At 37.2% G+C, this 25,558-nt stretch overlaps 1 protein-coding gene and 1 non-coding gene across 2 annotated transcripts in view; both read right to left on the reverse strand.

Moving 5' to 3' along the window:
- Positions 1 to 563: 563 nt before the first annotated feature.
- The window catches only part of LOC139358357 (POTE ankyrin domain family member G-like), a 30,527-nt gene continuing 5,532 nt past the window's right edge, over positions 564 to 25,558 (reverse strand). The window contains exons 3-11 of the mRNA XM_071078907.1: positions 25,289 to 25,462; positions 22,325 to 22,431; positions 20,857 to 20,994; positions 18,346 to 18,416; positions 12,443 to 12,513; positions 11,030 to 11,074; positions 9,831 to 9,997; positions 2,792 to 2,915; positions 564 to 2,136 (exon numbers count right to left, since the gene is read on the reverse strand). Of these exons, the coding sequence (XP_070935008.1) occupies positions 1,933 to 2,136; positions 2,792 to 2,915; positions 9,831 to 9,997; positions 11,030 to 11,074; positions 12,443 to 12,513; positions 18,346 to 18,416; positions 20,857 to 20,994; positions 22,325 to 22,431; positions 25,289 to 25,462 (1,101 nt within the window). The 3' untranslated portion in view covers positions 564 to 1,932. The remainder of the gene's footprint in view (positions 2,137 to 2,791; positions 2,916 to 9,830; positions 9,998 to 11,029; positions 11,075 to 12,442; positions 12,514 to 18,345; positions 18,417 to 20,856; positions 20,995 to 22,324; positions 22,432 to 25,288; positions 25,463 to 25,558) is intronic.
- On the reverse strand, positions 19,525 to 19,631 carry LOC139358979 (U6 spliceosomal RNA). Its single transcript, XR_011614479.1, has one exon. It is a non-coding gene; the product is annotated as a U6 spliceosomal RNA (small nuclear RNA).

A 25,558-nucleotide genomic window follows, 5' to 3' on the forward strand; every position in this document is an offset into this window, starting at 1 on the left:
CTGGTCTGACCGCAGCACTCCTTAAGTGCTGGGATAAAGTGTCTCATAAGAGCAAGCAGAGCTAGAGAGATAGCTGTCCCTGCCCTCTGGGCTGCATATCATCTGACTTGTTGCTCTACAACTTTGTCTCCTGGAGGCTCCACCCGAGAGAGATGTAAGTTAGCAGTTACTTAATATAATCACCCCAGGATGGAGGGTCTGTGCTGTGAGCCCAAGTCAGGGTTCCCTGTCTGGTGATGAACAGTGCAGGGTGTGTTGTACCTGTGGGAAATGGACTGGTGTGTTCCTTGGGTCAACTGCAGCTTGTTGGAGGTGTCGATATGGCACTTAGGGTCTTTGCTCCCTTGATATTCTGAGGGAAGCAAGGGCAGTTCCACTGCAGAGGCAGCGGCAGAGAGGATTTCAGTTGCTCCTGGAAGCTCAGTCCAGGGAATTGCCAAGTTGCTACAGGCTTGATAGTTCCAGTGGGGGGCTGGCTGGAGACCCTGCCAGGAGGGCCTACCCATTGAGGAGATATGGAAATGGGCACCCACATAACAGTCTGGCCACTTTTCTGTGGGGCTGCTGTGGTATGCTGGGGGTCCACTCCAGTCCCCAATGGCCTCCTATTTTCCAGTGCCTGAAGGTATCAGCAGTGAAGTCTGCAAAAAGGCAAAGATGATAGCCTGCCCCTTCCTCTGGGAGCTCTGCACCTCAGAGGTATGAACCAGTTGCCAATCTGTACACACCTGTAGGATGTGGCTGGAGGCAAGTTGAGAAGTCCTGAACAGTCAGGAGGAACAGGAACAGGGACTTGCTTAAAAAAGAAGTCTGGTCACATTTTTGTAGAGTGGCTATGCTGTGCTGGGGGTTCACTTCAGCCCCTGGTTGCCTCAGACACTCTGAAACTTGAAGACTGAAATGGCTAAGTTGTCCAAACGTCAAAGATGACATTCTGGTCCTTCCCCTGGAGCTCTGACTCAGGGAGGTCTGAAACCTCTGTCAGCCAGAGAACAGCAGTGAAGGTGGCTGGAGACCCTGGTTGAAAGCCTGCACCCAGTGTTTACAAATGTGGTCGGAGACTGACTTAAACAAGAGTCTGGCCACGTTTTTGGAGGGTGGCTGTGCTGCACTGAGACACCACTTCCACCCCTGGTCAGCTTGGGCTCTCCAAAGCCCATGGGCCAGAACGGCTAGGTGCCCAAACAGCAAAGGTGGTGGCCCTCCCCTCTCTCTGGGAACTCTGTCCCAGGAAGGTTTCAAATCTCCGTTGGCCAGGGAACACTGGTGGGGGTAGCTAGAGGCCTCAGGTGGGAGGTCCTGTCCAGTGATGAGGAACAGGATCAGGGCCTGCTTACAGAAGCAGTCTGGCCATGATTTGGTAAAGCAGCTGTGCCGTGCCACAGGATCTCTTCTGCCCTTGATGGGTTTGTAGTCTCCAAAGCCCACACACTAGAATGACTAAGTTGTCTGAACAGGAAAGATGGGGGCCTGCCCCATCTTGTCTCTCAGAATTTATCCTGTGTGATGCAGCTTAATGTTTAGGCTGTTAATTTTGCTGTCAACATTAGAGTTGTTCAGAAAGCATCTCACTGTTATCTTTTAGGTTAGATATATGAGAATTCATTTTTTCCTGTAAATAAACCTGTTCGTGTTTGTTCTCTGTAAAGAAGTCTGTTTCATCTATTTGACATTGATCACAGTCATGTAGGGCAGTAGTCAGTCTAAAACGACATGATAGGATTTCCATTTCCAGTGTTTCCTAGCTGTGTCTTACATTCTGCAGTTCAGAACTGAGCATTCTCAGCGGTCAAAATGCTAAGCTGTCCACTCTACTGAAATACTGATTTTTGCTAATGCTTCCTCATTCAATTTTACAGCCTTAAGAAGTTTATCATTATTCTCAGTTGTCAAAATGCTAAGCTGTCCACTGTACTTAAATGCTGATTTTTGTTAATGATCCTCCCTTAATTTTACAGCCTTTAGAATTTTATCTTTCTTTGCTTTCACACTTTGAATTTCCTCCAAAAGTTTCTTTTCCCTTAGCTGGCTCTGCTGTTTTATTCTGTCTACTTCCAGTCTCAGCATGGCAATTTCTTCCTGCAACATGCGATTTTCATGCAAGAGATCTTTTTCTTTCTTATTGGTAAGAGAAACCTAAGTAAACAAAGGGAACTTTTAATTAGCACTCAAGAGAATGACATATCATGATTTCTTCTGAAATTAAAGTATGACATTTATATTTGTATAAGGAAAGAATTCCCATAGTGGATATTTAACTGGAAAAAAGTTGGACAAAACTTCAAATGTAAAAATGTGTAAATTCCAAAAAGTTGAAATACTTATTTAAAGACCATGAAAAATAAGTCACTAGAGGATTTTTAGAATTTCAGAATTGGAAAAGCCTTTCTCTGAATTATAAAAAACCCAAATGCATAAAATATAAGATTAATATGCTTGAGTATATTTTTTAAATTGGGTTTATTCTCTGATATCTAATCTATCAACTACACCATTGTAAGAACCTTAGCTATGCATATATTTGGACAGAAGCAATTTCTTAAAGTTCTTTAAGTTCCTTTTTCTGAAGAAAGTTTTATCAATATACTACTTTTCTAATATTTTTACAGTCAGTTATAAGAATTGCATTTATTCATAACTGTTTAAGCATTGTACCCTTCCACAATGTACATGTAGGCATCTAAACATTGCACTTCTGTTTTAAAAATCCTGTGTACTTTCCAAAATACATAAAGTTGTCTTTTAAATAAATACACATATTAAAACATTTGAAAATGACTAAAGAAAATACCTCAGAATTCATTTTCTTTTCAGCCACTTCCATCTGCTCTTGTTTACCAGTCAGAATCTCTTCTTGTGATATTCCAGCATTCTGTTCTTCCGAAACTTGCTTCTGGGTATCATTTTGTTCATCACTAGAAGAAATTTTGATTTTCATGAAATACTGGAGGTGTCCCTAAAATGATCTACAGGGCAACATGGTGCCATCAGATGTCATTCACACAATGCATAACTGCACATTAATCCAAGACAAGGCAAAGGGGTCTCACATCTCTTAACCCAGTTCTCCCCAACCATGTTGGCACCAGGGACTGGTTTTGTGGAAGGTAATTTTTCTGTAGACCTGAGTTGGGGGATGGTTGCAGGATGACTCAAGCACATAACATTCATTGTGCATATTATTTCTATTATTACTTATATATAATGAAATAATTACATAGCTCACCATAATGTAGAATCAGTGGGAGCCTCAGCTTGTTTTCCTGCAACTAGATGGTCCCATCTGGGGGTGACAGTAGATGGTGACAGATCATAAAGCATTAGATTCTCATAAGGAGTGAACAACCTAGATACCCTGTGTAAGCAGCTTACAACAGGGTTTGAGTCACACTCCTATGACAATCCAATGCCACCACCGATCTGACAGGAAGAGGAGCTCAGGCAGTAATGTGAGTGACAGAGAGTGGCTTTAAACAGATGTAACTTTGCTTGCTCACCTGCCACTAGCCTCCTGCTCTGTGGTCCAGGTCCTAACAGTCCAGGGACTGGTACTGGTCCATGGCCTGGGGATTGGGAAGCCCTGTGTTAACCCATACTTTTTATATTTATTTTTGGGAAACACTTTTCACTTATATTCTTGATTCCTCTGTATTTTATAGACAACTTAGAAATTCCTTTTGGAACAAAACAGGGTCTAATATTGTGTTTTTAACATACAACTTTGAATTAATTTTATCTGTGTATGCGACAGAGATGTGAAATAAAGTAATCATTAATCACTTTTGATTTTACTTTTATTTCATGCATGTTAAGAATAAAACTGGGAAGTCCTAGGCAGAGCAATTGGGCAAGAGAAATAAAGGACATCCAAATTGGAAAAAAGAAAGTCAAATTATCTCTTCACCAATGATATGATCTTATCCCTAGAAAACCCTAAAGACTCCTACAAAACACTCCTAGACTTGATAAATGAATTCAGTAAAGTCTCAGAGGCTACAAAATGTACAAATACCAATGAGTAGTACCACTATACACTACCTACAACCAAGTTGCGAGTCACATCAAGAACCCAGTCCCTTTGACAATGGCTGCAAAAGAGTAAAATACCTAGGAAAATATGTAACGAAGGAGGTGAGTCAACTATAAAAGGATAACTGGAAAACACAACTGAAGAAAATCAGAGATGACACAAATAAATGAACATACATCCTATGTTCCTGGACTGAAAGCACTGATATTGTGAAAATGATCATAGTGCCCAAAGAAGTCTACAGATCCAATACAATTTCTATCCAAGTACCAATGTCATTCTTCACAGAGTTATTTTAAAAAGCTGCCATTCATGTAGAACCACAACAGAGCCTGAATGGCAGCACACACACCAAGCAAAAGGAACAAACATGTTGGCATCACATGACCTGAAAACTGTAATTATTTTTAATGAGGTAAAAATGCATAAGAATATTACTGTTATTGTACAGAGAAGACAGTGAACAAGAAAAGGAATTTAAAAAGAGAATATCACTACCATATACATATATTAACTGACAAAGAGACTAAAACCTCCTACTGGAGTTTATGTTAGGACTTGAACAAAAGCTTCTAGAAATACCAATAACAGAAACAAGGCAATTAATTTTAAGGAATAAATTATGCAAAGAAATATGTATTTTAAAAAATGTAAATAGATCTTCCTGAGAGCTATTATTAACCAATTCATCGTGACCACAATTTTAAAATGAGGTCTAAAATTCTGGAATATAAAATAGTTTCATTTTGAACATAGTTAATTGAAGGCAACTTTTAAACAGAAAATGTTCAGTTAAAGTTGAGTGTAACTTAGGAAAGAAATGACCTGTACCAATGGTAACAAGAAGCCACCCAGAGCCAGTTTGAAATCTAATCAACCAATCAATGACCACTGGTCTTGCTCACCAACCAATACAGATGTGAGCAGCTTGCTTCTGAAATACAGCCAAGCAGCAGCACCTGCTCCATCAGAATAGCCAGTGCCGGACCAGTATTCCTCTTACTATAGGAAGCAAAAAATTTCCAACTCTGTCTTTTTATTTCAAATACCAAAGGTTCATAATCCCTTGAAAAGAATTTGTAAGTCCATTAAATGTGCCACCCCATTTTTTTTTTTTTTTAAAGCAGGTGGCCAGGTGCAGTGGCTCATGCCTGTAATCCTAGCACTTTGAAGGGCCAAAGTGGGTGGATCACCTGAGGTAAAGAGTTCGAGACCAGCCTGCCCAACAAAGTGAAATTAGTAGTCTCTACTAAAAATACAGAAATTAGCCAGGTGTGGTGGCATGCTGCTGTAATCCCAGCTCCTCAGGAGACTAAGGCAGGAGAAATACATGAACCCAGGAGGCGGAGGGTGCAGTGAACTGAGACCCCACCACTGCACTCCAGCCTGGGCGATAGAATGAGACTCTATTTCAAAAATCAAATCAAATAAAATACTAGTAAAGTTTGCAATTCCTCTGACTCAGTTTACCATAATTACAATTATGATTACAAATAAAAGAATAAATAATGAATAACCACAATATTGGGCTTTTCTCCCTAAATAAAAAAATTAATATAAAGAATGTAGCTTATTATAAAAAGCCAAAACAATTATTAAAATGCATATAATTACCAGACAAAACTAATAGAATGACCCATGTCAAAATTTTAAAGTGAGAATCAATCAAACAACATACCCAGGATAAACTCCATTCACTCATTTAATAAGGATTAATTAGGTAGCTACATCCAATACGCTAGGCCTTTTTCTAGGCAGTGAGGATATAGTAGTGAAAAATAAAATCCTTATTCATGAGAGTGAGATAAACACACAATAACAACAGACAGAGAAGACAAAATATACAGTACGTTAGAGGAGAAAAAACTAAAGCAGGAAAATGAAATGTTTATGTGTTTGATGGGGAGGGTGGTGGGAAAGTTGGGATGGTCAGAAAAGTCTCTGCTGAGAAAGGGGATTTCTTTCTTTCTAATACAAAAAAACCTTTTATTTGTATATCAAAGACTCTAAGAAATGATGATATAAGGTTAAGAGTGTTGATGTCAAGATACAAATGGATTTGAAGTTAGAGATGATAAATCACTTTGTTTCATTGAACCTTCCCTTGGTTACATTAGAGAGCCTCCCTGGTACACTCCCAGTTGAATCTTAAGCATGATGCATCTGGGTAGTGCATGGTTCTTCCTCAGAAAGTGGTTGTTCCATAATGTGTTTCTTTTTACCCTTTTTCTACTTCTTAGCAGAAAGGAGGTTTTAAATAAAGAACTGAAGGACTGGAAAGAGTAAGCTAGGAGGATATCTGGGGAAAAAGCATTCCAGACACAGGGAACTTCCAAGTACAGAGGTGTGCTTGGAGTCTTTAAGCACTAGGGGTAGAGAAGGGATGGCAAGAAGTTCAGTGTGGCTAAAGCAGAGCAAGGGAGATAATTAGGAGGAAATTTGACACATACTCAGAGTGAAATGGGAGGCAATCAGAAGGGCTGGGGCACAGGACTGACACAATTTGACTTATATTTTAAGTACATCCACTGAGTTAAGAATTGATGAAAAGGGAAGTTTTTAAAAGCCAGGACTATCAATTACCAGTCTATGACACTCATGTAGACTGCAGATGAGGGTGGCTCAGATGTAGAAGATATGACTGGCTTCTGGACATATTCTTCAGATAGACCTGACAAGATTTACTGAGAGAATAGATGTAAGGTGTCAGAGATGGAGAGAGAGATGAGTCAAGAATGACAACGAGATTTTTGGCAGAGCAACTGGAAGAGTTGCCCTTAACCAAAGTAGGAAAGACTACATGAGGGGTAAATTTCAGGAAGGCCATCAGTAGCCCAATTTTGGGTCTGACAAGTGTGTGATACCCAATAGCTAACCAAATAGAGATATCAAGTAGGCAGGCTCATATGGAAATCTGGAATTAGGGAGAGAGATCTGAGCCAGAGACATACATTTGGAAATCACTAGCATATACACGGTAGAAAAAGTCACGAGGGGCTGGGTGCAGTGGCTCATGCCTGCAACCCCAACACTTTGTGAGGCCAAGGCAGAGAGATCACCTGAGGTCAGGAGTTTGAGACCAGGCTGGCCAACATAGGGAAATGCTGTGTCTACTAAAAATACAAAAATTAGCCGAGCATGGTGGCACCAACCTGTAATGCCAGCTACTCAGGAGGCTGAGGCAGGAGAATCACTTGAACCCAGGAGGTGGAGGTTGCAGTGAGCCGAGATCACACCACTGAACTCCAGCCGGGGTGACAGAGTGAAACTCTGTCTCAAAAAAAGAAAAAGTCATGAGAGAGAAGATTGAGGACTGAGCCCTCGGAAAAAACAATGTCCAAATGGAGAAAGATGAGGAGGAGCAAGCAAAAGAGGCCATGATGAATGGATTAGAAAGGCAGGAGGAAAAGCCTGAGGGACTGAGGTCCTGGAAGCCAAGTTGAAGATGCTGTTAGAGGGGAGATGTCCTCCATTGGCTCAAATTCTGCTAACAGATTAAATAAAATGAAGTGTACGAAAAATGCCTAGATTTATTACAGAAAAAAATTAGTGATAATCTTGAGGAAAAACAACGTTGGAAGAGTACTGAAACTGAAGACTTACTGGTGTGAGATCAAGAGTGAATGAAAAGATAATTGAGTTCATGAGTTCTTTTAAGGACATCATACTTAGACAGTTCTTTTAAGGACATCATACTTAGAAGTCATGGCTGAGAATGTTGTAATTTTCTTCCACAGTCATGGAAAATAATAGACAATTAATTTCTAATTTTATATAACAGGTGTAGTCTTCAAATTTTACATAACAATTATATATTTTAAAAGTTATAAAATTATAGACATGTGGCATTAAAAATGCCAGACTGAGGTGTTAAATCCTTAAAACTATAGAACTAAAAGTCACCTTAAACAATTCTAGATTCCATAAGCTGAATATCACTTTGTTCATGCTTATACATAAAGACCAAGAAACACTAAACGTTTCAAGGAGAGTATTTCTGGCTTGATAAAAATCAGCCAATTCTAGAACAGTTGATACTCATCAAATATACAAAGTAATTGATCACAGTAAACTACTGAGTTCTATTAACAGGAATAAAGTGGCAGAAATGCAGAAAATAGTCTTATGTTACAAATGAAATTTTAAAAATTATATGAAGTCACTGTGGAAAAATGTGGTGTGGTGAATACTGAAATATATCCTTTTCTAAAAGGAAGGATAATGTCACACATGCAGGACACTTTTATGAATAAGAGTTACTGCATTAGCAGCACCTTCCTTTTAGCACAAGGCCAGCACATTAGCACCTGTGGGCCAAATCCCACTGCCTGTTTTTGTAAGTCAAGTATCTTGGAACCCAGCCACGCTTATTCACTCTACAGTTCACAGAGTCAATTAGCTGGGTGTGATGTTGCACACCTGTGGTCCCAGCTAGCAGAGAGGCTGAGGTCGGAGGATCACTAGAGCCCAGAAAGTTGAGGCTGCAGTGAGCCATGATCACAAAACCGCACTCCAGCCTGGGCAACAGAGACCCTGTCTCAAAATTATATATACAGTCTGCAAAGCCTAAAATATTTACTAACTGACTCTTTGCAAAAAAATCTGACCAAATCCTGGTTTAGTAGATGAAAGATCCTTTGATACATTTTAATAAAAGTTTTACCCAATATACTGAAATGTTTATATTAAATATAGATCCCCATACAATCCCTTGGCAATACTCAGATTGAAGATCCAATATTTCAGCACTCAGGCACTGACAACAAAAATTTAATAACTAGCAATCAAGGTACAGTGTCAATGGAGCATGCAGCTTCCATTGGCAACACAGCAGATATTACAAGAATTCTAACAAAATTATCTTAAGATGTGTTATCAAAGTAAAGGTTTTAAATACATTTTAATTGTGAAATAATCTGTATACTCTAGATCTAACCTCATTTGTAAAAAATGGTTCCATACTACATTATTTTCTGGGAATGAAAATTGAGCTATTTCCTATTGGTAAGGATTTGCTTTTAATAATGATAAATTCCTACTGATAAGGATCCATCTTTTGATATAATGATGCTGTAATAAATGTTCTTATATGTAAGTATATACGTAACAAATCTATACAAGTATCCTTAATATACATATATATCCTTACTATGTTATATATGTGTGTGTGAATATGCTACTCAATTAATGTTCGAAATGCATTTACCAACAGTGTTCGACATGTCTTTTTCAATGAGACCATTTCCTTTGCAGCAACACAGATGGAGCTGGCGGCCACTATTCTAAGCAAACTAATGCAGAAACAGAAAATCAAATGCCACATATTCTTACTCATTTAGTGGAAACTAAACAATGAGAACTCATGGACACAAAGAGGAGAATAACAGGCAAAAGGGTCTACTTGAGGGTGGAGCATGGCTGGAGAGAGATGACCAAAAAACTACCTTTTGGGTATTTTGCTTATTATGTGGCTGATGAAATAATCTGTAGCCCAAACTTCCATGATACAGTTTACCTATATAACAAACTGCACATGTACCTCTGAAGCTAAAATAAAAGTTCACTAAAATGTAAAGAAATTCCTTTCCCCTCACATTTGCCAATACTCGTTATTTTTCAAATAAATAAATGACTGGAAAAAATGGTAACTCATTTTTTGCTGATTTTCATTTTTCTGATTACCAGGCAAGGCTGAATATCCTAGGAAAAATATAAAATTTTTAATCACGAATATTAGCCCAAATTAGGATTAGTTTGACAGCATATGGCTGTCTCCTATTAAATGTTGCCATAGGCTTACCTGTGATACTCTTCATTCTCAGTGTCAGGAAATTGCTGACTTTCAGGTGTTCTGCTCTTGCTTTGTGGAATTAATCCATCATCACCATTGCCAGCAGCGGCATCATTAGTCAGGTTTTCTGGTAATCCCATATTATTACTTCCGTGCTTCTTCATGTCTTCTTCAGCCTTGAGTGGAAGTTTGATATTAAGGATATTAAGGATATTCACTTTATTGAATAAAAAGAACCTTTTTAATTGATTTTATCAATTGACTCAGTTTGTCATTATTGTAGTCATTAAAAATATTTCACACTTAAGTTTGATCATATATACAGAACAATTACCCTCTAATTTTAAGATGTAATTATCATATCATTGTAAAATTTGCTTCATTTCTGTTTGACTGAATAAAATAGAATTTTTCAAAATTCAAAAAGGGCCCTCCTTCATTTTGTGCTTTTATTCCCAATGACTCTTCAGAATCTTATATATATATTTATCCCATTTGACTCGTGGGAACACACAAATAAAAAGACAAAGATGCAAAATGTGTCTTCTTCTGTCTTTACCACCTAGATCTCACATTAAGCAGTCAGATTTAGAGGATGAGACACTGTGGGGCTTCAGGAATAGAAAGGAAGATTGCCCTTTTCTGCACTGAGATATTCTTCTCCCCCACTGCCTTTGATCATTTTTTTTTCATTTGGTCCCTGGGATATCAAAAACATGATGGTTCTCACTGAAACATGGGAACCAAAGTTCACCACAACACAAGGAGCAGAGCAAAACTGCTGAGGTACAAGCGTGGATGCCCAGAAAATAAGATGCTCCCCAAATTTCACATTCCATAGCCATACAATTTTCTAGCTGGAAGATACACAGAATAAGAAATGATCTTCTTTAGCCACATTAACTATTGATAATCAGATTAAAACCAAGAAAGATAAAATGATTGATCCAAAGCTCCTAAAGTCACATGACCTAGCACTTTACGGCACCATTCAGGATTATTCCATAATAATGAAAGAATATCTCTGGGGTCTGTATCTCTTTAAAACTCAATCTACAGAATCCTTTCTGAGTTAAATATTAAATTTTTCACTGATGATTTATGCTACTTACATGATAGGATCATGTATGCCTATACTTACAACACTTTATTAAACAACATAATGTAAAAATCTAATTCAACAGAAACATTTGAATATAATGGTATACCTCTCTATCACAATCCTTGTTTATTTCCGGTTCTTGAGACATTTCCTGCAAATGAAAAAATAGAAGGTTAATTTGCTTGTTGTAATTCTGTGATGTTTCCTCTTTTGGAATGTGTGTTTTAAAAATAATTTTATTTTAAGTAATCAAGTATAGACAATGAAAAATTAGAAAATAATTAAAATTAAAATTTAACTGTTAAAATAATTAATTAAAATTAAAAATTAACTTTTTAATCTACGTTCAGCTACTGCCACATCACTGGCTTCTGACTAACATGAGAAAAATAATTCACCTTAGCCAACCGGAGAAGATAAACATGAACCAGCAAACTTAACTTTGTCACCATTTGTTTGGACTCCACTTAATTTGTTACGTGTTAAATCTGCCAAAAATTCATCAGCGGATGATTTGTAGTGTTGCAAAGTCTTCCTCACTTGAAAAGAGTTTACCTCACCAAACCCTAACCAGTGAGCCTCTACAGATTACTAACTGGATTGTAGGCATGCTTTCAATTATTAGGAGCTGAAATCAACACCAAACAGAAAGAAATGCAAATTCTTAAATTTTAATTGAAATTATATGTTGTAATACGATAGTGTTATGTATCTAGTTTATCTGCTTAAGTCCAGTTCTAATATATTCTAATGTGTACTAATGACAGTGGATAAAAATTTTAATAATCTGTACTGATTTTCTGCAACTGCAGTAAGTTCAAATGTTATTGTGTTTCTGCACTAACACCAAAGGTCCCATTCTGCAAGATACGATTCTTGTAATAGGCATTTGGGTTGCTTTTATGACCTGGTTCCCTCCCTGAAGAGAAACGCTGAGGTCAATGAGAGATCACAAGGCAGAATATATCTTTCACCTTGCTATCAGTGACTGCAATATAAAACTGCAGATTTTCAATCACTGGCCATGATTACTCTTCAACCACGAATCCAGCTCAGGGACCATCAGTGTTACATTGTTCATAATTCTATTGCTTAATAATATAATCCAATAATTGATGTTACTTTCTTTATCATGTCAGGGTGTTGTAAGAATAAAAGAACAAAGTTCTGGAATTTCTTTTGCCTCTATTCCAAAAGGAAAGATTACCTATAAGCTAATCAAAAAGGCAGATAAGAATATTTTAAATAAGAATATTGTAAAATAAGAGTACTTTAAAGTTTATAGTGGTTATGTTTTTTAAGTTAAGTTTCAAATGCTAACTTGGAATCTATTGATTCTTCTGTTAATGAGATTGCTGAATTTATTAAATTTTATGAATCTATTAAAAAGTTCTTAGAAAAAAGAATCTATTGATTCTCAAAACCTAGTCTGAAAGATAATTTCATTTGGACTGCCTAATATTATTAAAGCAAAGAAAACAGCATTAAATCAAACATTTAAATGTAAAATTTTCCATGCCTCTGGCTGGCTATTTTCACTGCCTTTAAGCCTTTGTGATTCTTCCTCTGATGTCAGCTTTAAGTCTTGTTCTGTTGAGAAATCCATATATTCAGTTAAAATGAACCACTTAGAACAGTTAAAAACTATTGCATTTATAAAAATAGATTTAAGACAACATTTTATTTTATCTCATAAATTGAGTGTTTAGTGTTTCATGAAATAGTTACTTAGGAAATCACTCTCTAAGACTTCAACAAACCACTTGGGGAGACGCCTGATGAGATTCACTCACAAATTCATCCACCCAACATAAATGAACAAAACCACCAGAAACACAACTTTAAAATACAGTAGAAACATATAAGGTAACACAGTATGTTGTTCTCCACATCCTAATCATGAAGCAGTAAATGTAATGGAAAGGAAATTTAGTTTTAAAGAGAAACAAGTTTTCCTGCACTTAGCTACTCTGACTTTAAGGATAGTAACAGGCAGGGCCCAGGTAAGGTTGTGTTGACCCTGTCCAAGAAGCCAGAGCCCACAGGTATGGGTCCAGACATCCCAGAGCAAGGTTCAGAAAACAAATTCCTTTATCGTCTCCCCTTCCCCTCAGCATTTACTCATAGCTATTTGTACAAATGCATATATTTTGCAAGTTCCTCTTTTCCTTCAATGTAGTTGCAAAGTCACAAGCTATGCTGAGGTTGCAAAACTGTCACTATATGATTAACTGCCTTTGTTCTGCTTCTGTAAGCTTGCCTTTATAAGCTAGGCTCTGTCTTTGTTCAGGACTCAGCATTTGGATGCAAATCCACTGAACTGGTGTGCACCTAAATAAAATCCTGTTTCACCCGCTGGGTCTCTCCTGCCTCCTGTTTTCTGCAACAATAGTACCTTATAGATGATTTCCAAAACTACTACTGACACCTTTATTAGTGCACAATGTCTTCCTAATATCTAAAATGTTTCCTCTACTATTCTGACAAATTTCTTTTCTTTTCTTTTTTTCTTCTTCTTCTTCTTTTTTTTTTTTTTTTTTTTGAGCCAGGGTCTTTCTCTGTCACCAGGCTGGAGTGCAGTGGCACAATCTCAGCTCACTGCAACCTCTGACTCCCTGGTTCAAGTGATTCTCCTGTCTCAGTCTCCCAAGAAAATGGGATTACAGGCATGCACCATTATGCCCAGCTAATTTTCATATTTGTAGTAGAGATGGTGTTTCATGATTGGCCGGGATGTTCCTGATCTTTTGACCTTGTGATCCACCTCCTCCAGCCCCCCAAAATGCTGGGATTACAGTTGTGAGACACAACAACTGGCCTTATTTTCATCTTTTAAAACAATGATATGTGAAGTCTTCCTTGATTCTGCATGTCTTTCCCCAGATAAAAAGGTACCTCCTTCTTGAGGCTGCCTTCTGACTTCACTGATTTTTCTACCGAATCTTTACCACCTGAACTGTACATTATTCCCCCACATGTCTGTCCCCTCTGCTCCAAGACTGCAGAGAACAGTCTTGCACATCATCTTTGTAAAAACAGTCTTTATTTTACTCAGAAATTTCTTATTGAGTCCTGCCACATACATGCTAGGCATTAGGGTTTAAAAACAATGAAAATAAAGCATATCAGGGATGGCTTTTCTAGAACACATGCCCAAGCACAGACTGAAATATTGAGGCTAGGCAGATTAAAAGCAGTAGAGGGAAGAAAAGGGTAACAGCATTCCACACAGCAGCAAGAGCAGGAGTGAGGCCTGAAAGAGTGAACGAGTGAGTAGGACATTACCAGCAGCTCAGTAATGCCAGAGAAAGGGCGCACAGGGAAAAGGGCTAAAGATGGAGAGTGGGGCAGAAGTCAGATTATGAAACCTGATGTGTAATTTTAAGATGCTTGGACATTAATGTTCAAGAGTGATCCCTGGTCCTATCTGCATTTAGAAAAATATAATTTTAATGCCAAAACCAATATTCCTAGTGAGCCAATAGTCATTAAGACAAGGTAACAGATAGCTCTTGTGGACACAGCTGAGATGTTACTATGTAGCAAATTCTCAATAATTCTCATGAACACTTGGAAAGTCAATTCTATAATAAGTCAAAGAAATTATAATAAATCACTTAATATTTGGTTTGGGAAGGTGCTTTCTAAAGTTATAGTGCATATGAATATAATTCACAGTTGTGAATTCAGAGATGTGACAATAAAGCAATGAAACTACATTGTGTTTGAGTCAGTAATCTTCAGATTTCTATCTCGTCTTCCTACCCGGTCTGTAAATTCTAAGTATAATCTTGGTACTCACTCTCAAGTTTACGTTAAATACTAGCCTATAAAAAAACACTCTTTCTCTTACTTCTTTTTGTTATTTATATGTTGCTGTTTTTAAAGGAAGAACACAAAAATGTCCCACTGAAGGGATTCTGTTTGGTTGCAGGCTACAAGAGGGGAAAAACAGAAAGCATATTTTGCAGAAAATAGTATTTTAGAAATCAGAACTATGACATGAAGTCAAGCAGGGCACTCTAGGACTGAATTTGCTGTGCTTCTTTAATACACTCCTTGCTCTCTTTCTTTTCTGGCAGCCGTGACTCACACAGGTCATGGAGACTATCATTCCCTAAGAGGAACACAATTCTGATATTCATCTTTATCTATTAAGTTCACCTATCCCAATTCTGTGTTCTGTGGATGCTGACTTTCGGTCACTGATGGTGATACACATGGGCATTTTCATCAACTTTCAGATTCTTTGATCTTTGATAAGTCTTGTTACTGAGAGTCAAAGTAGTAGGATGTGAGTTATAAATGCTGGTTATCCAATTACCTACTCAAAATATACTACATGAATATTCCATTAAACATGCATAGGAAAAAAATGGTCATTTCTGCTGACCTGCAGCTCTTTGCTCTTCTGTATTCACCAGAAAATTTCCTACTCCTTCCTCATGTCCAGGTTAAATACTAGTGTATGACCTGGAAACCTGTAAATCATCTGACATTTCTCTCAGTCCCCCAAGCCTTTCTCATTCAATTATCACTAAATCATATGGACTATACCTCTCTTCTGCCTCTGCTTTATATTCCCACTGCCACTGGGAACATAAACTTTACAAAATGGCTTCTATTTAAAAGAAAACCATCAACTACTAATGTTAGTTCTTACATGAAAAAATTAAGCAAAACAAATAAAAAGGCATAACACCATAAAAACAAAGACCAACATATTAAAATGAGTAACTGAGATTCCTAACTTTATTCCACCATGGATGGGTAAAAACCTTATAATACATTGATACTAGTCCAAGGATGTGTGACAGAAACTATAGCTGACTATTGCAAAAGCTTCCTTTGTCTCCTGGTTTCTTTCCATGGTAACCTTCCACCAATCCCAGGAAACTATAGGCCACAGTCCAAATTAAATCTGCCTTATGGCTTGTAAATAAAGTTTTATAGGAGCTCAGTCATGCCTGTTTGCTTACATAGAATCATGGTGGCTTTCACTCTACAACAGCAGACAACAGCAGGAGTAAGTAGTTATAACAGAGACCACATAGTCTAAAATATTTCCCACCTGGTCCTTTACAGGAAAAGCTTGCTAACCCATTTTACACCATAACCAGAATGCCTTAATACTCACATTTAATCTTGTGACTCCCCTGCTCCCATATCTCCAATGAGCCCCTGCAGCAAACCTTGTCGACTCCCTACCAATAGCCATTCCTTATTCTTTCTTGCAGAAGAAACACAAGTCTATTGGGATGTTTATTATCCCAATCTCCCTCCTCAGCCTCAGAAAGAGAAACGTTAATTCTAAGCTAATCACATATTTGCATTCCCAGTGCCTGGTTTGGGAATGAGCAGGTAGTGTAACACAGCCAATGAAATGTTACAGGAAGCCCCTTGTGTGTTTCTAAGTTTTCTCCCTGTTTAGAAAACACAGGTGAAGAAAAGAAGCCCTCGAGATGTTGTGTTGTGAGAACAAGATGTTTGGAGCTGTTGCAGATTACCCAACCATGAAAGGAGACATGAATAAAACACTGTCGACAGCACAGAAAGAGGGACAAGAGTGATCCCTAGGATATCACTGAACAAACAAAACAACTCTGGTTCCTACTGTTTTCACCACTGTTCATCAGTATTTGCAGTCCAAAGCATTCTACCTGGTAAACTTCCCATGGCCCACAGGATAAAATCTACTCATTTCTGTAGTATTAAAAAGTCTGTCATAAACTTGCCTTACCTAAGTATTCACCTCATTCCCAACCTCTGGTATCTCACACTTTTGGTGCTAGCAGAACTGAACTGCTCAGAAACCCTGCAAAGTTCACTCAAGCATCTTGTCTTTTGCACTTGCTGCCCTTCCTGCCAAACAGGCAATCTCCTTAGATGTTCCTTCTGGCCAACACACAATCTTGTTGCATGTTCCTTCTGTCAAACATTATTCTTCTGCTTCTTTACCTAGAAAACTTCTTCTCACTCTGCATGCTTCCCTTGAATCATACCTACTTTTTTTTTTTTTTTTACCAAAACTTTCCTTCCTCATCACTTATGTCTGGCACATAATCAATATATAATAAATTATAAGCTTCCAGTGGGCATCTAGCATACAGTAAGAACTGAATAAAGTAGTAAAATAAAAAAATAATGACAATGATAATAACAAACTCCTGTCTGTGTTTTTAATGTGTTCTATTGCATTAGAAAAATGCTTAGTATCTAAAAGACATTCAATAGTTATTTGTTAAGTGAAGTGAAAACATAAATGGAAATATTTTCTTTGTAAATTTTATTGAAAAAGCACAGAAATGAAATAGAGACAGCTCTATTATGAGCACCTTAAGGATCAAAACTACATCTGCTCCATCTTTATCTCCTGCAACTTATAAAACCAAACTTATAAAAGTTCTTTGATAAATTGATGGCTAAATTAAAGGTGTTCTCATATCGTTTGGGTTATACAATGTATTAGGTGTCCACAACCAGGTAGCATACTAGCATTTTTGTTATTGTGAAACATTTTTCTAATTTTATTATAATCTCCTGAGCCTAGAGTTGAGAAATTTGTATATTTATTATGACAATCTTTTGGCAAATGGTAGCAGAGCATTTGTTCTAACAAAATTGCTGTTATCATGACAACTAACCAGCAGGTAGAAGAGCACATCTTCCTCCAACAAAGTAAATGTGTCTCTTTCCAACTTCAAATGAGGAGGAATGAAGTCAGTAATAGTGAGACCTTGTTGGGACAAGCATATGTAACATAACTTTGCTCCAGCATTCTTTTGAGATCAAAAGTTCCTTACTTTTACTTTTTTATCTATGGTAGGACCACCCAGAGCAGGGGTCCTCAACTCCCATGCTACAGACCGGTAGCAGTCCATGGATTATTATGAACCCATGGATTATTATGAACCACACCACACAGGAAGAGGTGAGCAGTAAGCAAACCAGGGAAGCTTCACCTGTACTTACAGCCAACCAATAATAATGGCTCATATTATTGCCTGAACTCTGCCCCTTCCTAGATCAGTGATAGCACTAGATACTCATTGGAGCATGAACCCTGTTGTGAACTGCCCACCCGAGGGATCTAGGTTGTGTGCTTCATATGAGAATCTAATGCCTGATGATCTGTCACTGTCTCATGTTGCCCCCAGATGAGACCATCTAGTTGCAGAAAAACAACCTCAGATCTTCCACAGATTCTACATGATGGTAAGTTGTATAATTATTTCATTATATATTACAATATAATAATAATATAAATAAAGTAGCACAATAAATGTAACATGACTGAATAATCCTGAAACTATCCCCACCTTCCCCCAGCCCATAGAAAGACTGTCTTCCACAAAACTGGTCCCTGGTACCAAAAAGATCAGGGACAACTGACCTAAAGTAATTCACTATCACAAGGGTTACCTGGATTGCTGTTTTCAGAAGAGATTTTTAGCATCTGTTTTTCTTCATAGTCAGAAAGTAATTGGCAAATTCTATGTATAAAAATGTAATAAACCAAATTACTATTTTAATACTGATGTAAAACACTTACCAAATGTAAAATTCTTAGAGTATTTCAAACAATATCATAATATCAGAACTTAACAGTATTATCCCATCCACTTATGAGTACATTCTACAAACTTCTCTTGAAGCTTCTAAGTAAAGAAGACAAAAATGTAGGGTGAAATGCTCATAAATCGAGAGCAGTGTGACCCAGTAAATTAGCTTGCATTAGCATGACATAATAGAAAGCGTTCCAACTCTGCTTAAGTCCTAGCTCCATAATGAACAGCTGCTATTTGTTCTTGGATGACTTGCTTATCTTCTTCAACAAAGTGAGGACTTTGCTACCTTCTTTCACTAGGTTGTTACAAAGATTTAACAAGATAACATTTTTTAAATGCTCAGAGAAATAGTAAAGCAAAGAAATAATCTGTTCCTAAACATTATAACTAAAATTATCTTGGAATCCAAAATAAAACCCAATGCATATTTTGTTCATAGGTTCTAATATGCAAATGTTATAGTTTTCAGCAAATGTTATTAAGTCTTAATTTTGCTTCTTAGTTTTCCTGCTCCTTAGGGCTTATAATTCTGGGCATCTCAACTACGTCTTAGTTTGTGACTAAATTTACTCATAAATATCTCATTAAAGTAGATAATGTGAGTGTCCACTATTACGGAGTTGACCAATCACACCAAGGGCAGAAAAACCAATGGATGTTAAGACCTGGCTTGGACCAGTGATCCTTCTGTACTGACTCCAACTCTGAGCCAGCAGATGTTTCTTAGGATAATGGTTTATATTGATGTTCAATTCCACCTGACATGGAGACCAAAACTCTACCTATATGTTTTTTAGTTTCCATGAAGAAGTTGTAAGTTGACATTCTCTAATTTTTGACATACACACTAACAACATATTTTGCACCAAACACATTATTCAGCTCTGAATCACCTCATAGACCATCTTACATGACTATTTTTTTAGTACAAATCACAATTTCAATATTTTGGTGGCACCCATTTTTTGCTTTGATTCACACTGTTTCCTTAGAGCTAGTCAGCAAATAGTCAAATGACCTTCCAGTGACTGACCAAACTATGGAATGCTTCAAAAATTTGTGCTGCTTCCTTATGCAGAAGCCATGCTAATTTTCTCTGTATTGTTCCCATTTTAGGATATGTGCTGCGGAAGCAAGCACAAAGCCCTATTTTTACACATGATTAGTGATGAGTCATGCACAGGGCTTGGTTCTGTTAAGTCCAACTAACCTACTTGAGATTCTGAGAATTCTCTTCAATGGCTCCCTGTGAGGTAGAATTTGAAGATATTTTAAAATCTTGAGTTACAGATGAAAGTAGCTTGGACGATTTTCATTATCATGTAAAACAGATCACTCAAGGGCCGACCACAACTGGGAGCCACTGCTTGGAGAAGGTTCATATGGGACTTTCTACTGCCTAAGGTTCTATAGAGAATATAAAGGTGCCTCATAGTACAGATCTGATAGCAAAGAAGAAGAAACAAACACTGATCTCTTTCTGTCACATTATTTGAACCCCTCTGACCCTTTAGAACAAGCCCAATTAATATCTGCCAGAGAAAAGACCAACAACGGCCTCAAAGGATTTTGTACCATGAAGGTCTCAGCTAATTCTTGGCTAAGATATGGTTTCCACATTAGGTTCTGAATATGGGGGCAAGTGTCATTTTGCTCACTTTGTCTGCAGATCAAGTCAGGATGCCCAGCTGCCAGAGCAGGGTGCTGGTGCTTTGGGAACAATGGCTGAGCATAGAAGCATAGATATGGGAACTTAAAGACTTGAGGGATCTGAATCAGTAAGGGCATCTTGGCGTCAAATGTCAACCATTACCAGGCAACAGGACCAGTTTGAGTGGCAACAACGCAGCAACAGAAACAAGGGAAACATCAGAATGACTGGAATGTCCTTTTTATTCTCCTCCTTCTGACTTGATAAAAGGGACTGTCTTCCTTGGATTTAGTGAATCCCTTCAGTTATTGAAGAATTCAAGGAGTATGTAGGAAATAGTCTCCAGAAGACAGTACAAGGTTTTCTGTTAAGCTGGACATTTCAAGACTCAAATAACTAATCAGAAAAATGAAAGATATGACACTGTTTTTTAATCCCATCAATAGGTGTTATACTTGGATGAAATGAACAGTGTTGGGATCTCTAAGTATCAAGGTCTTAAAAGTCCGGAGATAAAGAATCCTGTATCCATTGGTACTTCTAAATCGTCTTGCTTTTTTTTTGATTTCTTGCTGATGCAGGGGACTAACTGACTGCCACTCTAAAACTAGCTGAACCGCACTATGACATCTCACCTGATATGTAAGATGCTATTGTTATAATTATTTTAAACCTCAATTTAGCATTAACTCGCCTTTTAATGTAAATACTTACACATTATGATGACTAGAAACAGCATAGTCTCTGGCCGTCTGTCCAGATAGATCTTTAGAAGAGACATCAATATTTTGCTCAAGTAGAAGGCTGACTATACTTGCTGATCCACAACGTACAGCAAGTATGAGAGCATTTCTAAAATGACAGAGATAATTTCTCCCTTAGGAACTGTAATAAACTTATTTTAAAAGCTAATTTGATATACTTTATCAACTTAACATCTTACCTGTCCATACAGAATTAAAGATTTACATGCACTAAAACACACAAGCACTTGGGTGCTTAAGTGTTCATCTTTGTAAAATACCAACAAGGTTTAAAAGAAGGGACAACAAGGAAACCTCTTATCTCGGTGAGGTATTGGAAAGTAGAAGACATTAATTTAAAGTCTTTCAATGGGCAAAAAACAATGCTAGGGCCACTTATCTGAAGTGGACAAAGTTATAAGTGAAAATTTCCTTACAGCTTCCCTAGACTGATATGCTGTAATAGAAAATCAGCTAGAGGGTAAGATAAGTAAGACCTCTCTGCTTGCTGAAAGCAGTAATATTAATAATAATGGTAAGAATAGTCATAGGAGTTTCAGTTAATGATGCCAATAAGCATGTGCTAGGCACTGAATTAAATGCCATATATATCTTCCTTACTTATGCACAATCAATTTGAAGGATATATTCTCCTACTTTTCATATATGACAACACATTTGGTGGTAAATAAGATTCCCAAGGTCACACACTTACCAAATAAGAAAGCTAGGGATTAAACCCAGTCTTGTGTGAATTCAAAGCCTAGCTCTTTTCTCTTTATCACCCACTTACGGCTTGCCTTCATTAAAGGAAAAGTGTATCCACTTAAAACTATCTTCACTCCCTCTCTCCATACCAATTAAAAATAAAACCATCAAAATACACTGGAAATAAAAAAGGAAAAGCTGTTGGACCCACAGTATGTGGGAATAGCAATTAATTGTCAAGTAGGGATAAGCTAACATTAATATTCTTCAAACAAGGCAACTTAAAGCAGAGTCATTGAATAGAAAAAAGGATTTTCAACTCCTATTTATGTTTCATGCAGCATATTTAGCAGAAAAGCATATAAGACACAGAGGTTAAAAACTACTAGAAAAGGTTAAGAAGTTCAATACTGGGTCATAAAGTAAACTAAAAGCTAAAGTTCACATTTCATAAAATTAACATGAAATCCCTTTAACTAACATAATCTCATCTAACCAAAAACATCATACAACAAATAACATCAGTCAATACAATAAGAGAAGATGAATCCTACTAAAACTGTTCTTCATGTTGCCCAGTCCAAATAATTGTTTTTCTACTTAACTGATTTGTGTTGATACTCATCACTATGTCCCAATAAGTATAATTTAATCTTACTAATTTATTATTTATGACTTGAGTGACTGCTATCAATCTCGAACAACACACAGATTAAAAGAAATAACTATACCTTCCACATCTGTCATGTGCACTTAAATTAGCTTTTTTCTTGATTAAAAATTTCACCACTTGCTGTTTTTGTCCATGTACGCCAAGCAAAAGTGGTGTGAGGCCATGCTGTAAAACAATATAAAACAAAAACAATATGTAATTCAAAAAATTACCTATTTCTCAGCTGAACTGGAAACTTTATATAAGATCCCGTGGACTTACACTCATAGAAAGTAAATCAAATGTAGCTGCTTCCATCTTACTCTTCTGTGCTTTCCCACATGCTGCTGCTTCCCTTGGAAACACCCCTTCGCTGCCTGACCACATCAACTCTGATCATCTCAAAAACTCACTTTCAACATTTACTGCTTCCAAGACTCTTTGCTTCTAACCCAGCATTTGGCATGGCACTTTTGGATGACGATTTTTTTTCCATTTAAACAAAGAGCTTCTTGAGGGCAGGGGATGTATCTTTTATCTCTATATTATCCAACCCTAAGACAAAATTCTTGTGTATAAAGCAAGAATTTGAATGTAAAATATTTCTTTAGTTTCACATGTTTTACCAAAAGTTCAAGCTCCAATGTGCAATAAAAATTGCTATTAATACTCCTACTGCCCATTTGAAGAATTTTTCCATTCATTCATTTAAAATCTATTTGTATTTACTTTTTCCAGATTGTTAACTAAATCATCAGTTCATAGGATTACTGAAACTAACAGAATTCCCGTCTGTATTCTTAATAACTCCATGGGTTTTAGTGTTTAAACCTGCCATCTTGATTATGTCAAAGCTCTGCAAACATAAGAGACATAATGGATAGTCCACAATACAGCTTCAGTTGATTAAAAAAAAGGTTTAGAATTTGCTACAATTCTAATTGAGAAAACTCTGCTCTTAACAATGACTTACTGACCTAAGCACTTGAATAAGTGAACAAAGAGACACAAAATCCTGAGAGGGCCATTCTCTACTTAATGAAAGACTACTCACTGCAAATTTCTAAAGACCTTCTGATTGGCAGGGAATAACTGAAGGTATAAAGGAAAAGGTATTATTCCGTAAGCTGATAGTGCCAATAATATTCATTTTAATGTCTCATCCACATATAAAAGTCAGACTTGGCCAGGAATGGTGGCTCACACCTGTAATCCTAGCATTTTGGGAGGCTGAGGTGGGTGATTCACTTGAGCCCAGGAGTTCAAGGTCAGCCTGAAAAGCATGGCATTAACCTCATCTCTACTAAAAAACAAAAAAAAAACAAAAAACAAAAACAAAAAAAACACACTGAGATTGGAGAACCACCTGAGCTTGGGGAGGTCAAGGCTGTGGTAAGCTGTGATCACACCACTGCACTACAGCCTGGGGAACAGATTGAGACCCCATCTCAAAAACAAACCAAAAAAAAAGTTAGATTAATGTTATTGGAAAGGAAAGATTGAAAGGAATTAGCACATATGCAACTCCAACTCTTCTGGAAATATCTTAAGTTTCTGAGACATAAGAATTTACATATTACACTTATGTATTCATGGTTCTTAAGCAGAAGTGTATCCAGATTTTGAGAAATTTGTTGTTGTTGTTGTTGTTAGAGACAGGGTCTCATTATGTTGACCAGGCTGGACTCGAACTCCTGAGCTCAAGCAATCCTCCCACCTCAGACTCCCCAGCAGCTGGGACTACAGCCCTGCAACACCACGTCTGGCTTCAAGGAAACATTTTTAAATGTACATATTAGACTTACTCTATCAAAACCTTCAGGGGAAAGCCTAGACTTGTGGATTATTTAAAAATTTTCCTGAGGTAACTGGAATGCACAACTCTAGCTGGAATCTAGTACAATAGATGATTACTTCAGTCTCAGCACTCATCCACATAACCAATTCCCTTTATCATTTGAGGATTTGGCCAAAAAGAGGAAAGAGTAGGAGAGAGACTCATTTGCTGAAAACATCACATAATTTTCCCCGGTAAGAGTAGAACAAGGTCTAGTAAACTCAAAATCCAACCTGATCTTGCTCCTTATAAGCCCCTTATCACCCACCTTCCCATCAACATATTCTAGAGTTGAAAGCAGAGTTGAGACTCCAATTGGCCATTTTTACCAGAATAGGACACTAAGTCAGTTAATTACTTGTCGTTCCCTCTGCTCAAGTGTTTCCCACTACATTACCACCTATTCACTGCCTATCTGGATCCTCAGAGGCTTCCTGAAATTGATCTCTAAGCAGTTTACAACCCACTAACTCCCTCTCCCAAACTGAAAACTGTCATTCTCTAAAATTGAAAAGAACCTTGTCTCACCATACAAAGGAAACAAATGAATGATCAACAGCAACACACACACACACGTGCAGAGACACACACACACACAGAAAACCTCTTCATGGTCTTTCCCTCCATTACCCAATTTCCAAATTGGCCTTGATATTTCTGATTGCTGTCTTTTTCCCTTTCCGCTTCTGCCTCATGTGCAATCAGAAATATCTTAAGACTTGTCACTGAGAAAAAGACTTGTCACTGAGAAATCCATCACCTCATATCTATTACTGTTTTTTTTTGTTTTTTTGTTTTTTTTTGGAACTTGCCAAAGGGGCAGGATTACTATTCACTGAACTCTGTTTGAGTTTTCTTGGAGTTTTAATGTAAAACCTATTTCCAGGGCAAATTTTGTCATTTTACATTTATTAGGGGAAAAAAAAACCTGCCATGAAAAAAAAACAAAGTATTACCTTATACAAATTCAGTGTTTTTAAAAAAAAACATAAACCACAAGAGCATTAAAAAAAAAAAACTGTACCCTCGAATGCTTCTTTAAAAGTAACAATATTTAAAATAAAGTCTTAGATAATTAACTCATTTCAAACTATTTTCATTCAGGTTATGCTTGAGCTTCCAAATATGGAAAACTGGCCCTTACCCAGGTCAATGTTAAAATGAATGCATTTCAGTATTTTGAAGATGAAATTGGTAGACCCATACCTTGTTTTTTGATTCAATATCAGCACCGTATAAGAGCAGTGCTTTCGCCATTAATTTATCTTCATTGTAGATAGCATAGTGTAGAGCAGTATTTCCATACTCATCTGGAATATTTGGATCAGTGCCATGTTCCAGCAACATTAATGCACATTCATCTTCTTGGCATTGTACAGCCTGTCAGTATTAGACCAAAAATAAATTATAAGTCCTGAGAATTAAAAGTAACATTCCACAGCTTTCACCAACTAGTTCCATTTAAATGAGAAAACT

This window comes from Macaca nemestrina, chromosome 15, assembly GCF_043159975.1.
Source record: "Macaca nemestrina isolate mMacNem1 chromosome 15, mMacNem.hap1, whole genome shotgun sequence".
In the NCBI taxonomy this organism is placed as follows: Eukaryota; Metazoa; Chordata; class Mammalia; order Primates; family Cercopithecidae; genus Macaca; species Macaca nemestrina.